The 17,734-nt window shown below is 44.4% G+C and overlaps 1 protein-coding gene across 3 annotated transcripts in view; it reads right to left on the bottom strand.

Moving 5' to 3' along the window:
* Nucleotides 1–14,342: 14,342 nt before the first annotated feature.
* RPGRIP1L (RPGRIP1 like) overlaps nt 14,343–17,734 on the bottom strand; it is a 61,148-nt gene continuing 57,756 nt past the window's right edge. For all 3 annotated transcript variants that reach the window (XR_013226604.1, XM_077310544.1, XM_077310543.1), the window contains one exon: nt 14,343–15,667. Coding sequence is in view for 2 of the 3 variants with exons in the window: in XM_077310544.1 (XP_077166659.1) it covers nt 15,573–15,667 (95 nt within the window). In the remaining variant the exon portion in view is untranslated. The remainder of the gene's footprint in view (nt 15,668–17,734) is intronic.

The raw sequence follows: 17,734 nt of genomic DNA on the forward strand, positions 1-17,734 counted from the left end.
AATAAAACCTCAGTCCGAATATCAGTACCCCTAACAGCAAACAAAACAATAAATAAAAAGTCATAGCATGAAGGCGACAACAAAACTACTTAAAGACGAGGCATAAGGAATAGCCATTGTGAGTCCCAGTTTAATCAATGGAATAAGTCTTGAGACAGCTTACAAATAAATACTTCAAATGATAAAAAGTCATCAAAAGTAGCAGCCAGCAATGAAAGCAGCAATAATACCTCTGTCAGATAATCAGGACCCATGACAGCAAACAAAACCATCAATAAATACAAACCCATAACATAAAAGCAAATAAAGGGGGGAAAAAACTAGTCAAAGAGGAGGGAATGGGGATAAAGCGCACATGAGCCCTATGAGGTCAACGGGACAATTTCAGTTACCCTTGCTAACAAATTTAGCCAACTTGTTTGGGCAGAACCAGCATCCTCAAGGCAGCAGAAAGGTATGCCTACACACCTTAGCATCTTATAACTATTGATTTCTCCACCAGCCCTCTTACTTATCAAGGCCTCCGAAGTTACACACTGTTTCTCATTCTTTTCTCTTACAATTCCACAATCTCTTTGGTAATAATGTTAAGCTGAGGGTTTTTTTTAAATATATGCTTTAGGCTTTAAAATCAGTTGCCTGTCTCCCTCCCCGCGTGCCTGATTCCAGCCCTTTAGAAAAATCAGCTTACTTATGAGACATTAGAAGTATTATTGCCTCCTTTAATATTTGCGATGGTCTCCAGGAAATGTATCACAACCTGGCATTTATTAGTGCTAGGCACAAGTTAGGGGCATGTTATTTGATTTAAATAACAGCTGGGAGCTACTGTTTGAGTCTGGAAATATATTAGTCAGGAACAATCTCATTTAATAACACCGAAACTAATAAAAGGGAGGGAGGGGGGGATAAAGTATTCCAACTTCTTCAAAATTGAATTTATGAATATTGCTTAGCAGGATTAATGATCAAAAAAGCCCAACCTGTTTGTCATGTTATTACTGTATTTTCCATTTAAATGCAAAAACGGGGAGTTGAAGAACCAGTCAGATTGAGGATTGTGGCAAAAGGCAGCCATTTCTGCCCATCAGCTTGGAGACCCGCGATAAACTTTAATTACGAGGTCAGGTAATCAAATTATAATCAAGTGGATGCGCATAAAATCTATGTTTGAAATTAATCAGATACACATCGACAGCCCTGTACTACTGTACCTCTAAAATGTACAGAAAGACATTTCATTTTCATTTAAAAGTCACCTTAAGGACTTCCCCCTCAATTTTTTTCAAGTAGCTTAATTTGATTTGGACCCCCCCCCCCTCTCTCTCTTTTTGTTCTCTGTAATAACGTCTAGCTCCCTTAACAATTTTATAAAAATTAATCATGGTATTTTTAAAGGCATATTTCAGACTTCGAAATCCACCACCACGCTGAATGAGTTCCTGGTCCCTCTGAAATGATGCTGAAGGACATTGACTTTCACTTTGAAAACTTTTGTTATTTACCGGTTTTTATTTTCTGCGTTGGACTTGTGAAGATTTGGTTTGAATGTTTCTTGCGAGCTGCTTTGACATATGGCAAAAGATGGAGAGAAATAGTTAAAATAAATGCACTTTCAATAAGTTCTTTTTACATTCAATTAAGGTGCCCCCCCCCCATAAATGCCACATGACTACTTGCAGCTGATTCTAGAAGCAAAATGTCCAGGAATCCTGTGATCTGAAGGATTTTCACAACAGCTTAATCTCAAATAACAAAATGGGACAACGGTGAGGGATCTGTAGACATCAGGTTCCAGAAGATCTTTTGGCAGACTCCAAACTTTCTTCTGAAAGTCACTCACCCAGGTCAGGTCTAAAGGCCTGACCAGACATGACACTGTCCACTTATACCCTTAGCAATTGTTGTGTCTAGCTGGATGTTGCCAAAGGATACAGTTCACATTCTCTTCTGAGCATGAGGGAACAGAGGGCATGCGAGGAGGAAGAAAAGTTGGACACAGCTTTCTACAACCCAATTCTATTTGTTCTACAACCCAATTTGTTTGGACACAGCTTTCTACAAACCAAAGGAGTCTCAAAATAGCTCACAAAGAACTTTCCCTTCTTCTCACCACAACGGATACCCTGTGAGGTGGGTGAGGTTGAGAGGACTCTGAGGGAACTGGGACTGGCCCAAGGCTACCCAGTTGGCTCCATATGGAGGAGAGGGGAATCAACTAGGTGCTCCAGTTTAGTGGTCACCACTCTTAACCACCACACCAAGTAGGTGCAGAGATGTAGGAAGCTGGTGTAGAAAGACATCCAAGCTCCATTTATATTGTTGGTATGACGGGTTGGTGGTGCCTGGTTCCTGCTACCTTCTGTTCCGTACATAGTTGAAACCCATTACTGCAGGTCTTGTCCTCTGCTGCACACAGGAAGCTTTCCCTGCCCTCTTCCAAGTGACAACCCTTCACATGTATCAAGAGAGCCATCCTGTCTCCTCTCCACCTCCTCTTCTCCAGGCTGAACATTCCCAAGTCCCTCAGCCTTTCCTCGTTGGATGTGGTCCCCAGGCCCTGGATCGTCCTCGTCGCTCTCCTCTGCACCTTCTCCGGCGTTGTCCACATCCCTGGGGATTCTACAATGCCCACAGCAGCTTACAAAACATAAATATACACAACATAACTGAACCTCATGAAAGAGCAAGTCAAGCCTGAGTTTTTTCCTCTTGGCTGTAGATGGAGCCATCACACAATCTTTGCAGAAGCAGAGTCTTGCATTGTGACAGAGATATTTTAGCAAGAAGTCTTACTTTTTTTTTTTTTTTTGGAGGGGGGGAACTAAATTTATACATGAACTACTTATTTATTTATTTTTTAAAAAAACCCTTAAGAAACACAATCATGTTCATTTAGCCAGGTTGACTCCTCAGTCAAAGTCCAGAAGCAGAAGAGGAAAAGGGGGGAGAGGGATCTCTAGCAATCAACTTTTATTCTTTCTGGCAATTATCTGCTTATCCAGCCTTCCTTCAGGGAATCTCCAGGGGAGGTGCTGGCAGGTTCATTTGGAACATTAAACCCACACCTGTCTGCATCTTTTACCCTAATTTTGCCTTTTGTAAATATCTTCCTCCATCACTTGAAATGAAAATACCAGCTTCTTTGCTGATCCTATTGTGGCATAGCAGTCAGAGTGCTTGACCACAAAGGCCTGAGTTCAAATCCCTGCCCTGAGGGAAAGAAAGAGAGAGATCTGGTTTACATAGACACATACTAGTGAAGGGTCCTTCCATTATCCGTGTCTTCCTTCGGCTCTCTCCTCACCAGAACTAGGGTACCACCTCTTGAAATAACATCTTCCTACTCTTGGAGTACAGGAGGCAAAGACTGCTGAGAGTTCATGTAGAAAAAGGCAACAATAGTTATACGGAGGGTTACAACGTGGTTAAGAGCGGTGGCTTCTAATCTGGCCAGCCGGGTGTGATCCCCCGCTCCTCCACATGCAGCCAGCAGGGTGACCTTGGGCTTGTCACAGCCCTGATAGTGCAGTTCTGACCGAGCAGTCCCATCAGAAGCTCGCTCAGCCTCACCTACCTCACAGGGTGTCTGTTGTGCGGAGAGGAAGGGGAGGAGATTGTAAGCTGCTTTGAGACTCCGAGCAGTGAAAAGCAGGGCATAAAACCCAGCTCTTCTTCTTCGTCTTCTTCTACAGCCCAGTAGAAAGCGGGTGAAGGCCTGCACCATCTGTGATGGAGAAGAACAGGAGCTAAGCAGAGGAAGAGGGGAGGGAGAGTCAATCCTGAGGACACCGGGTCTGCAATCCTACAGTGCTGGCAGCAAAAGTTATCTCGGACTGGGTTAGCTTGGGCTACTTAAATCAGGCCTTCGTAAGCTTACCCCGTTCCTATTACCTGCAGCTCTCGCGGCCAACGCTGTAGGACGGAGGTTCTGCTTTGTGAACATTCGTCGGCAACCACATGAAGCAAAACTTACAGCCACTGACTTTGACGCCCAAACCGTGGAATGTGACTCTGTGCCTTCCTTTTAAAGCCGGCCAGAGCTCTGCAAACAACAAGGCTCTGGCTCTGCCAGGAAGCCTTAATGTGTCTGTGGATACTGATGCGCATTCCTCAGCCACACCACACAGGGAGCCACGTTGGCTGCATCTCGACCCCGGGCCCAGATGTTTCGAACGTGGTCTGCTGAGCTGTGTGTGTGTGTGTGTATCTCTGTGTGTGTGTGTGCGGGGAGGGGAACGGGATGAAAGACTGTTTTCTCTCAGGGGTCTAAAAGAGCGACATGTGCCCCTATCTCCTCCATATACTTTTTGCGGTTCGTTGTGTGTATAAAATTAAGAAGGGACAATATAAGCCCTTCTGGGACCCCATTAGGGAGTCAAGTGAGATAGAATTGAAATTTCGTTTGTTCATTCGTTTGTTCATTTGTTCGTTCATTTATTCATTCATTGGATTTCTAGCCTGCTGCTCCTGGACTAGCCGGCTTGCGGCAGCTCACAAACGTAAAACTAATCCAGTCAGTAAAACAAGTTGAATAAAAACATCAGTTGAAAGTAAACAATAATAACATTGGTTGGGTATACTAATAAATATAAGTCTCCAGCATCATATGGTTTTTATACTGGGGGCTGCTGGAGGGGCCATGAGATGAAGCATCTTAGCTTCAACAAAAGCTGGCAGAAGACCTCCGTCTTGCAGGCCCTGCAGAGCCCAGATAGCCCCATCAGGGCCCTTAGCTCTTCCGGAAGCACATTCCACCAGGTAGGGGCCAGGACCGAGAAGGCCCTGGTCTTGATTGAGGCCCAACGGGCTTCCCTTGGGCCGGGGACCATCAACCTGTTGGTATTTGATGAGCGATGAGCTCTTGGGTGGGTGGGGGCACAGGCAGACAGATAGTCCCTCAGATACGCTGGGCCCAGGCAATGCTTCTGAAATATTCTCCCACTGAAGGTCTTCGACTTGGCCTTCCCTTTCCGTTCCTCCCACTTAGAGGACTCCAAATGATGTAATCTCTTAATGAGTGACAGGCAGCTGATAGCGACTTTTGGCTAAGACCTGTTAGGATAAGAATGCACAAACTGAAAAGCCTATTATTGGCAGAAAGACGGCCATACTCTCCTCGGAAAGCTGCTGATTAATTATGAAAATGCTTATTAAGCCAGATTCCTGGTTTCCTTTCTTTTTCAAAACACCCCGTTTTTGTTAATACCTAGATTTTAAATAATAGCGCTGCGATGCGTCCAACGTAAACGGATTGTTCCAGGGCTTGTAGTATTAGACTTTACTAGGCATTACAGGAGGGAAGCCAGAAATGAAGTTGACCTGAGGAATTCAAAATACTAATCTGGGAGGGGAGGGGGGGAAATGGCCAACAAATCGAAAGCAAAGACGCCAGCCTGGTGTAGCGGGTAAGAGGTGACCATGGCCCCAGTCACTTCTCTCAGAACAGTTCTCTCAGAGCTTTCTCTCAGCCCCACCTACTTCACAGGGTATCTGTTGTGGGGAAAGGAAGGAAAGGCAATTGTAAACTGCTTTGACATTCCTCAAAAAATAACTCCTTCTTCTTCTTCTTCTTCTTCTTCTTCTTCTTCTTCTTCTTCTTCTATCTACTACTTTGATTTGAGTCCTGTAGGACCGTAGAGACCGATGAGATTTTCAAGGTATAAGGTTTTGAGAGTCAAAACTTCCTTCATCATATACTGGTGACGTGAACTTTGACCCTTGAATGCTAATGCCATGAAAATCTTGTTGGTCTCCAAGATCCTGCTAGAGTAGAATCTGGCTCTCCAACTGTGGTCCAACAATGCTGCCCTCCTCAAACTGTCTTCTGTCTTGTAACATTGGTCCATTTGCATCAGTTGGCATCATCTCCTCTGGCTACTCCACTGAAGCCCTTCCCCTTGTCAACCTCTGTCCTCCCCAGGCCTCACCCCCAAATGTACAAGAATTCCCCGTTCCAGAGTTGGTGACGCTAAACCTGCTACATCTGCACCTGAATTCTCCTGAACGATTTCCAAACTCCAGTCAAGGAATACGGTTTACTGTGTCATGGAACTGGATAGTTTATTGGCCTAGACATTCAGGAGTCTGGAGGAGCATGTGGCTCACAACAAGACTGGGGAGAGAACAGCGTCAGACAACGCTTTGGCCCAAAGGAATGTTGACAGCTTTTCTGTATTCCCATTTCCATTCCTCTCCAACATTTTTTTCTCTGAGTAGACAATAGGAATCGGGATCAGAAAAGATATGGTATAAATCTCGCTATTCAGGGCATATGTAATGTTCTCCCACCCCACTCTTTCTTTGACTATCTCCATGACAAATCACAGGCGAGCATGGCCATGTGCAAACCCTTTATGTCCCCCAGATTAATGATTGCGGAGCAAGAGGCAGCCAAAACATGGTTCCACTCACACGGAATCTTGATTAAGTTCCAGAAAGAATCAAAGGAAACAATCCTTACATGGTTGCACTATGCTTTTTCAATCAGACCCCTTGCTGTCTAAGTAAAGAACTCGGCAAAAGCCCGACCTGGCCTTGCAAGCTTTCCAAAAACACTTGGCAGGTGTCAGGAAAACTGTTGGTTGGTGCTGGGGCACCCATGGGCCTCACATTGGGGATCCCTAGTATAGCTACTCTCCAGAAAGCTCCAGCGATCATAAGAAGAGGCATTCACAGGATGTGTTGCATGCCGTTGGATCTTGGCCATTCATGCTTCTGAAGGGGTAACATTAACTCTGCTCCTTTCTTCCTATCATAACTTTGGATCTCATTCTATACTCTAAAGCAGGGGCAGTCAAACTGCGGCCCTCCAGATGTCCGTGGACTACAATTCCCATGAGCCCCTGCCAGCGAATGGGGGAACTCAGGATCTCGCTGCTATTTGTTTGTGTATTTTTGGCAAACCAGATTAATTCAAGACACGTTTTTGGGCAATGAGACAAGCTTCCCGAAAGCACAGAAGAATCTTCTGGAGGTTGTTAAATGCTGATTATATAGACAGCGACGGTAATAAATGAGAAATCTATTTAGGCGAGACTCCATATCACATTTAGGGGAAACGCTGGGAAATGTCTCTAGGATCTCTTCTCCCAGGCGTGATGTTGGTTTCCCAGGGCATTTCTTGGGGGTGGGGGGAGATTCAAATAACATTGGGGCCTTGCGGAGAAGGGAACGGTCGGACGCGTGCCTTCCGAGACAGAGAGACAACTACAACAACAATGCAATTCAAGGCGTGTTCAGTGAAAATAGGAAGTCTGGTATTGAGTCCAGCGTAATAGCAATAGTAAATATCCCACCCTTTCACATCACACAGGTCAGTTTAAAATATTTAAAACATACAGTTAAAAATCTTTACAAGTTTACAATTTTCCCAGCTAAAATTTCCCCAGACCGTTTTTTTTTTCTTTTCTTGATAACCACATTTGCACATCTGCAGGAAGCTGAAAACCAGGGGTGACACCGAATTTCTCAACTCCATCGCTTTGACTCATTCGGTTTCTGCCTCTTCCTCTTCCTTGTGCAAATGAAACCCGCTGCTCTTTTATTCTGCACAATGGCCTGTTTCTTTGAGCCAAAGATGTCCATGTATAAAAGATGCATAACTTTTTCAAAGTGTCAAAGCAACACAAAACAGCGTAAGGGAAAGAAACCAGTAGGACGGGCGGTTACAGAAATGGGCAAACAATGCATGGTGAAAACAGAGGGAAAGAGAGGACACCTTTAAAATCAGAGTCCAGTAGCACCTTTAAGACCAACAAAGATTATTCAAGGCGTGAGCCTTGAATAAATCTTTGTTGGTCTTAAAGGTGCTACTGGACTCTGATTTTATTGTCCTACTTCAGACCAACACGGATACCCATTTGAATCTATCCTTATAGAGGATACCTTTGTACATCTCTAGTTGAAATGTGGCCTTCCTAAACCTTCCTGTTTCATTTTTAGTCCCATCTTTATTCCACTCTTCAGGGAGATGCACACAATTACTTCCTCTGTCTTATCCTCACACCAGCCCTAAAAAGGAGCCACTGTCCCCCCTCAGCTGCTCATTAACCCAGGAAGCCTTGCTCAGCTGTGCATGCCTGGTAAACGCACACATACGCACTGTCCAATGCCCATTTTAAGATTACAGCAGTTCTATTCTGCTCAGGATGTGAACTGCTCCACTCAGGAGCAGAAAATAAAAGAAAATAAAAGAAAGTTGGGCTTTATCCCCCACTTTTCCCTACTCAAAGGAGTTGCAAAGTGGATGACAATTGCCTTCCCTTCTCCCCTCAACAGACACCCTGTGAGCAGGTAGGGCTGAGAGAGCTCTGAGAGATCTGTGACTAACCCAAGGTCACCCAGCTGGACGCAGGTGGGGGAGTGGGGAATCAAACCCGATTCTTCAGTTTATAGTCCGCTGCTCTTAACCAGAAAAACACGCTGGATCTCGATAGGTAGAGGAAACGTTGGAAGTCGCTAGTTGGAAATAAGATGACTGGCTCAAGATCACCCAGAGAACTTTGAGTGGGAATTTGAACCCAGTTCTGTCCAGTGCTGGGCAAGAACTTCCCACCGCTACCGAGCCCCCTCCCTTCTTCAGCGATCACCAGACAAATCAGAAACTCAGCACAGGCACGTTGAGAATTGTCGTTCTGTTTTCACACATGTATACCAACTGGAGAGGAAGTGCTGAAAAATGCTTCTTGAAGCACAGAGAAATTTGGCCCAGGCTCCATCCACCATCTGGAGCTCAGATAAAGTACACAGAATTGGGGGGGGGGGGGGACAACAGTTCCCAACCGCCCCCCCCCCCTGCAATTCTCTTAAGCTGAAGGCCTGTGGTGTAAAAATCTTCCAAAAGAGGACCGGAGAGAATGAGAGAAGGTTATTCAGAAGGAATGAGGACAAGCCATTTTTCGTAGGCTTTTTAATGAAATCTGGAACCTGCTTAATTACGGCGGGGGAGAAAAGATCCAGGGACAGAACCGCAGTCAGTCTCGCTATCAGCCGGATCTCATGACCTTGGAAATATTGACCCCTGCATTAAAAAATCCAAGCAATTAGCCTCTGTCATAACTAGATCTTCGAACAGGCTTCCTCAACCAGGGTTTTGTGAAACCCTGGGGTTTCTTGACAGCCCTGGAAGGGTTTCCTGACTGCATGAGGGTTAATTAATTTGTATATATTTTTAAAATGTGTTAAACATTTATCAGATGATATGACCATAGGTAGTCATGTTGCCTTCCCGCCCTCCCCAAATGGCCAATGATGGGCTTGGAGGGTGGGAAGGGGAGGAGCCCCAGGTGGGCATGTCCACAGGTATATTTCCCAATTATATTCTGCACAATTGTGCCGCTTCTGGGGTTTCTGGAAGCCTGAAGAATGTTTCCAGGGTTTCTCAATGGTAAAAAGTCGAGAAAGTCTGTCTTCGAAGCTAAGTAGGGCTTGCCCTGGTGCGTCAAAGGATGGGAGACCACCAAAGACGTCTACGGTCATGATCAGATCAGAATACCTTTATGGGCATAATTACTAGATTCAATAGTAAAACAGTGTATTACTGTAATCAATAGTATCAATAGTAAAATAGTAAAAAAAATAGCACATATAGAGACAACAATTACAAAGTACCAGCTTTGAAACCAACTACAACTGTAAATTATTTGGTCACTATTTGATTCATTTACAAAAATATTTTTTTTTGTCTAGAAACTTCTAATAGAGACTTAGCTATCCTCACAATCTAGGGTCATGACATAGGGGCAGGCAATGGCAAACCACCTATTATTAATTAATTAATTAATCAGATTTATATCCCGATGCTCTCAGAGATTGGCTCTATCCATTTCTTGCTTTGAAAGAACCTTTGGGGTCACCATTAATTGGCTGCCCGGTGCCCCAGAACGGCACAGACGCTCCGCTCCACCCGAGAAAGTTCAGCATCCAGCGTATCTTTCCAGTGCCTTGTAAGGATTAAACCCATGCAGTCTTGATTACAAAATATCAAGAGTGCGCGGCTTTGCTTTAATCTGCGCTTAGTGTAAGCTAATAAATGCCTCTCGTAAAACTTTGCTTTAATTAGAGCGACACTGTGGGTATTGGATAGAACAAATGCCAGTTGATTTAGGAACAAAACCATGGCCAACCCCATCTGAAAAAAGCTTCCAACAACAGCTGCTTCTGGAACACTCAGACGCTCCAAGAAGAGCCTTACCACAATGCAACATTTGTACAAGTTTTAACTGATTGCTGGCGACCGCATTCAATAGCTTTAGTCTCTGCCCATCCCTGAATCTTTTATTGCAGTTGCGTCTTGGCCTGTGATCAGTTTTGGGGCATATTGAGGACTAAGTCCCCTAGAGATCTAAGTTTCCGGTTCTGGGTTGAAAAATACCTGGAGACTTTGGGGGCGGAGCCAGGAGTGGCCGGGTTTTGGGGAGGAGAGGGACGTCAGTGGAGTACGATGTTATGGCGTTTCCCCTCCAAATCAGCCATTTTCTCCAGGGGAACTGATCTCTGTCGCATGTAGGTAAGCTGTAAAAACAGGAAACCCCCAAGTCCCTGGCATCCCTGCAGAGATCCAACAAGATTTACCTTCAACCCAGCAAATGTAAGATCATGTTGCGAAATAGCATTTATCACTGCGTCATTATGAGATATTTGGTGTTGTTCTTCTTTTCCTTCTTGAATCGACTTAGGAAAATCAACTTGCTGTGTTTTCCTGCACCGTGGTAGACAATGAGCTGCAATTGTCTTGTCGAAGTATGCTTTCTTGACCATCCAGTGATTATCTGAAAGCGTTCCAAATCCTTTGTGGGTTCTGGCATAACACTTCCTTCCATAAGAGAGCCTCCGGACCCTCCCTCCCCATAGATCCCCCTCCTCCCACCCTAACTCTTGATACATAAGGAAATAATTCTACATTCTATCCTGGTGCCAGTTTGACGGAGTATATTAAGGGCATGGAAGAAACCCAGTCTGTTAACAAACCCATCAAAATGCTGGGCGGATTGTTATTCAAACATGTGTAAGAGATGTTTTGGGTTTGAGTCCTCTGATGTTGTGCGGCTAAGGATATTGTCATTTTGCGATGAGATGTATGCATATCAGTGGTTTCCAGTCCCGTCTACTGATGCAAGGGTCTTCCAAGGGTGGATCAGCGCTTGCTTACCCTACAAGGTTACCGCAAAACAGGGCCAAGCAGAATTGGATTGAGCTCACATCTAACCACCAGTTTCTGCACAGGGACTATCCAGAAAGCAGCAAAGAGACAGTGAGTCATTGGGGAAAGGGGGGACGGGGAGGGGAGACGTCCGCTAAAAGTTAGCACAGTTTAAGGAAATACGTGGAAACACAAATCCCAAGTGAGCCTTGTACTTGTGGTGAGTTGGCATCTGTGGCTCAACCAAAGAACCACAGTCGTTAGGAATCTGCCACGAATGGAGTTGAGCAAAGATGCCCCCCTTGCCTCAACACCCACTGAAAATTGATTAATCTTTATCAGTTGAAATCTATGTTTACACATAAGTATCACTCCCATTTTGGGCAGTCGTCTTGTTGGATCTTGGAAACTAACCCAATTCAGCCATGATTAATTTCATCTCTGGTACGTTATCCATCTATTCCTAGGTCTGGGGACTCTTCCAAGAAGATTAAAGGAAGCCGTGGTTAGTCTACATCTGGAAAAAAACAGGGCTTGGACCCATTTGGACCCAGCCAACTACCCCCTGGTTTTGCATTTGCTGTTTCTCTTTTGTTCAACAAGGGAGTCGAGCGTGTGGTCACAGGACAGCTACAGAGTTTCCTGGAGGAAATGTCGGCTCAAAAAGGACGTGGACAAAACTGAGACTACTTTGAGTAGTAAAAACAGGGTATCTCTTGGTACCACATTTTCATCCCCAGTGATGGTGAAATCAGAGCAGGGCCACGTAAGATGGTCTGAACTGATGGTCAGGTGTAGACAGAAGAAAGCATGGCCTTTGGTCCTAATGCCGTAATACAATCAACATTACACAGTCTCTGTAACTCACGACTGTTGGCATTCAGTGGTTCTCAACCTGGGGGTTGGGACCCCTTTGGGAGTCAAATGATCCTTTCACAGGGGTCACGGCAGGGCAAGCAGGTTGGCTGGGGGGGGGGGTGTCATCTGCACAACAGCCTTGTGGGGTAGATTGAGAGAGAGCCTTCATCTGTCTAGAGCAGCGGTTAAGAGCGAGATCAGCGTGGTAGGACAAGAGGCACAACTGAACTGAGAAACCCCGGGAAAAACCCAATTTATATCCAGTCATGAACAATGGATCTTCACGCCATTGGTCAGTTTCGGTTTAATTTCTGTGGAAGAACCCTTGCATAATTTTATGGTTGGGGGTCACCACAACAGGAGGAACTGGATTAAAGGGTCACGGCATTAGGAAGGTTGAGAACCACTGCTCTGAGATCTGGATGCACAAATAACGCCTGCAATGCCTCGCCTGGCCAGTACTGCCCGTGTGGCAGCCTTTCTCGACTTTTTACAGCTGAGAAGCCCCTGCAACATTCTTCAAGCTTCAAGAAACCCCCGCAGTGGCGTGATGGTGCAGAATATGGTTGGGAAGTAGAGCTGTGGATGCGCCAACTCCTCTTTCAACCCCCTCCAGACCCATCATGGGCCATTTTGGGAGAAGAGCATAGGTTGACGTGACCATATATGCTCATACCACCTTGTTTAACACATTAAAATATATATATATATTGAAAATTTATTAACTCCCACCCATTTGGGAAACTCTTCCAGGGCCGTCTGGGAACTCCAGGGTTCCCAAATCCCCAGTTGAGAAAGCTGGCTGGGTGGACATACATTTCCTGCTACAGTTCCAAGACAAATGGGAGGATGTCGCTACAAAAGTCATGCAATGGCCTGATGGGAAAATCTGCAGAGAAGAACCGTGAAGATGACCATAGGTCTGACTGGAGATCTACCTAAAAGATTCCAGCCTTGCCCATTTGCTTCCAGTTGCACTGGTTGGTTGTACCATTACAGACCAGAGTGGAGTGAGGGCCAGGGTATGGAAAGAACCATTTAATCCCATCTGAGCTAGACCCGTGTCTGGACAAAGGATTTGTATTTTGTGTGGCCGAGGCAAAGTATACAGTGGGAAAATCTTCAGTTAAACATCTCGTCTATTTTAGTAAGAACCACAGAATGAATTAATATGGCGGGCGGCAATGGGGGGGACTTCAGAGCTTTTACAACGGTTCGTTTAAGCACCCATGTTTGCTGAAAAGCGTTAATAAGAGGCAGTGCAAAGTCAACGGGCGGGTGCTACAATAAACTTGCTCTTGACGAATTTATGATGGCTTCTACATTTTCACTGTCAGATGCTAAAGATTAAAATGCCGATTGCAGAGGTTCACGTAAGACAAACGACACAGGCTAATTTTACCACTTAATACGGCCGAAAAGGATTAAGGACGCACAGAAAACAATCGCCCCGTTCCTCGCAGTTATTCTACAGAGCCCAATAAATAGTTACCAAAAAAGGCCCAGTGTTTCATTTCTTTCTACGGGATGATATTTTGTTTCGGGTTGCAAAGTATTAGATGAATAATATAAACCTCCTGGTGAAATACCACAAACTCCCATTTCTGAAAAGCCACTTTTGTTAATCTTGGTGTCGAATCGAGCTGTTTTAAATTACTGCAATGTATAATAACAAGGCCTTAATGACAATACAGTCGTGAGGAGCCAAAGAACATTGCTAAGCTGGGCCAAGAACGGTGAGCTCGGAAGAGCAGCGCAAGTGAGAACACAAACATGGGCCTGTTTACTAGGGATGGAGGGGCTTTGGAATGTCACCGTCTGCGGTTTCTAGAAGGTTCCACGGGAAGAAATTGTTGTGGGAAGCGGCAGGGTATGGTCTTTAGAGATGGCGGCCTGTACGACTTGGGGAAGTGGTGGAACCAGGAATGCCGTGGCGGGAGCCAGAGATTGCTGTGGTCAAAATATATTCTCCTGGCCTCACAATGTACATCAACAAATTAATATTGCATGGCTCCCATTTCAAAGCCCGCTGAAGGCGGGGAGACGTATCTGAAGCCATTAAGAGCACAGATGGTTCAAACTATATGCAGATATTCATACTTGAGGGTGTGTATGGGTTTTTTTTTTGCATTTTGTCTGGGTATATATATATATATATATTTGCTGTTGAACTGTAATGAATTGTCTCATAATCTATTCCATCTTCTTGCCATTAGCAAGCTCTGAATGTTCACAAATAGGAGCAAAGAACTCATTTTCCAGAGCTTTAATCACACAAAGAGGGAATGCCTAATTCTCTAAATGAAATGGGCTGTGATCACTGAAGCAGAGATTTAATATATCACGGCAAATTAGGTAGATTTTAATAAATTACTTATCTTTCTGAATACTTTACATATGCTTACAAAAGAAATATAGCCTGTTTTGCAAACAGAGGGGGGGAAAACCCCACTTACCTATCAGATCCGGTTTAAAGAAACAGAAAATAAGTATGTATTAAAATAAATAAAATGCAACTTAATATATGATTACCATCTAATGCCAGTATTTTTTTTTTTTTGGGGGGGGGTGTTAATTCACAGCTCCATTAAAACAAATATATCAATTAAACCCTTCATTGCCATTAGCTGGAAGCTGAAAATTGAGTTTGTGGTCGGTTTTCATCTACTGATCAGCAGGGTGCAAATATTCATTGTGCAAACATAAATTGTTGACTTTAATAGGGTTTTACAACTGTTGCTTTTTTTTTCTTGTCCTGCTCATGAGAAGAGCACAATACAAAAGAAAACCTTTAGGATTTTGGGCAACACCCCGCCCACTGAAGTTGATCATCCCAAACAGCTGATTATAACATGAGCAGAAAGGCAAAAAGTTGTGTGTATGTATGCTTTTCTTTTTCCTTTTTCTTTTTTTCATGAAAGCTTGCAGTAATTTAATAAGTCTTGGGACCAGCCTGGTTCTTTATATTTAATTGATAGAAAAGGCATGCATCAAAGAAAACGCATACTGAGATTTAATGTGCATAAAATGGATATTAGCATTTTAAAGAGGCAGATTAACACATTAATCCAAGTAATTTTCATATATTGCTTCTAATAAAAGCTTCACAGTATAAAAATTCTTAATGAGGCTAATCGTGGGCATTCCATTTAGCGGGGTGATTAGGGATAACATAAAAGTATTTTTAATCAGTTTTCTAAGGCTTAAGGTTTTTTTTTTTTATTAAAAATTAAAAATTTGACTTGCATTTTTATGACTGTTTTATGTAAGGCAAAAAAAAAATTGTTGGAAATGCAAATAAAAGCACACCATTCAATCATGTAGGTATTAATTATTTACAAGCTGGTGTCCATTGTGGGGGGGGGGAATTCGTGCCCTTAGGGGGCACTCGTAAACCGAAACAGACCGAAAAAGTATACAAACTTTACAGCAGAAAATTATGCATCCTTTACATATAAATTATACATTAAATATACTGTAGCATCTCCCCATGAGTTCTTCTGCGCAGGTTAGGCTGGGTGAAATGGCTCCCTGTAAGATGAGGCACTCTTGGTTCAGTCTTTCGCCCGTTTCAGAGCTCCTCGTAGATTGAGCGCAGAGCTTGGAGGGCTTCCACGGTTATTTTCAGCTTTCCGATCACTGTCCCATCATCTTGCAAATCAAAAACTGGGGGGGGGGGGGGAAAGAGAAGGGTTGCAAAGTGACATCAATAGCAAATACAGATCCTCGTTCCTCTACCCGCTTCTCGCCCTGCTGAATAATCTCACCTTCCGTATGTGAAAAGGCTTTTGTACAAAATGGGGAAAGGGTTGACCAGTTTCAGCTAACGTACGTCTATCCCACAGCATTTTCAAGGCAAGAGACATAGAGAGGGGGTTTGATATTGCCTGCCCCTGTGCAGAAACCCTGGATCTCCTTGGTGGTTTTCCATTCCAGAGATTACTTATGGCTGACTCTGCTTCTGAGAGTTGAGGATATTGAGGTAGGCAGAGCCATCCAAGGTACCCCCCCCCCCGTGTTTTCCTCCACTTTTCAACCCACTCAAAAATAATCAGCTCCCAAAACTGACTCACGTTAACAATAACCTGACACAAATGAGAAAGTTCAATATAAAATGATCCCCAGGGGAGGGGGATTCTTGAATGAACTGATCTCAAATATAGTGGAAGGATAGTTGGCTGCTTCCTGCATTATAAGAACACTAGATTCAAAGCCCGTTCGTGAGAACGGACCAGCCCCGCCCAATCTCCGCCCACTTACCCCTTAACGAAATATGAAGGTGGAAAGATAAGAGACACCATGTTGGATCCCGCCAATGGCCCATCCAGTGGCCGAAAGCCAGGTGCCATCAGGAGATCCATCCATGAGGCCATTATTGGGGGAGGGGGCTCTCTCAATGGGATCCCAGCACAGTAGAAGAGCACCTTTCTACTTCTCCCATTCTCTAACGATGCCGTAATGCTCGTTGGGACCTGAAATGCCGGAGGCTGCCGAGCTGCTTCCTGCCGGCCTCCTCATAGGTTCATCAATGGAAATAGAGGGATTGTTCCAGTCTTCAGGTTTAGCGTAAATGAGCCTCATAGTTGGTTGTTCTGGTCTCCAGTATAAGAACAGAACATGTATATATTTATACAAAATGAGGCATCGTTGTGCAGAGTTCATGTAGAATTTTGTAATCGTTGTTTGCAAATTGCGCTCTCCACGTTTCTGGTGAACTGTGTGCTACGCTAGAAGATGGACAAACCCTTCTAGGTCACTGGGGTTTGGGGCAGAATGAGTCTCCAAACCATCTCCTCTACTTCACGGAATGAAAAACCCATGTGCCAGAGGCCGAATTCTTTCAAGAGCACAAGCAGCAGCGGTGGTTGGGCAGAAAAGTCATTTTCAGCGTAGTTCTATTATGGGACAAGGGAGGCGATGCTTTCACACCATGTGTTCCTGTCTCAAACAGAGACTCTTGGCTATGATTCCCCCACATTTTTGTTCTTTTTAAACCAATGTATCGTCTGGGGACTTCGAATCCCTTCTGACTGCAGATTGGGGAGAGTATGGCGGGGAGAGGAGGAAGGGCTGGCTAAGAAATTTTGTTCAAGCCAGGACACCGAAAACATTTGATCTCTTCTCCCGTGGTAATAGGAGAATCCGTTCTTCCCGTGACCCTTCAGGTTGACTACCGTACTGTCATTTTAGGTACTGGCAAGAATGTGAAATTAATCACAGAGAATTGGACTGCCTCCAGTACATCTGAATGTTATTTTCTTATACAGCAGAGATATACATCTGACAGAAGGTTAAGCCAAGCTTGGGAGCTGAGAAGTAGTGATTCTGGGAGTGTGGACAGAATTGTGCTCACTAAAATCCAAAATAACTTTGTGCTGAGACTGGGCATGACACTGTGCAACTTTATATTCTCTTAAAGGAATATGACTCACTACTCACTTGATTTGATACCATTTTTTTTCTTTAAAACATTCCAGGTTGAACAATTCTCAGCTGGCCGTTGTGGGTTTTGTGGGCTGTGTGGCCATGGTCAGGTAATTTTAGCCCTTGATGCACCCTTTCTCAACCCCTAGGACATTCTTCAGGCTTTGGGAAACCCCAGAAGTGATGTGATCATGCAGAATGTGGTTGGGAAGCAGAGCTGTGGACACGCCCACCCGGGGCCCCTCCCCTTCGCATCCCCTCCCATCATTGGCCATGGGGGGGAATTCGTCAACATAGCCATATGTGGTC

The sequence above is a fragment of the Paroedura picta genome, chromosome 14 (genome assembly GCF_049243985.1).
Source record: "Paroedura picta isolate Pp20150507F chromosome 14, Ppicta_v3.0, whole genome shotgun sequence".
Taxonomy (NCBI): domain Eukaryota; kingdom Metazoa; phylum Chordata; class Lepidosauria; order Squamata; family Gekkonidae; genus Paroedura; species Paroedura picta.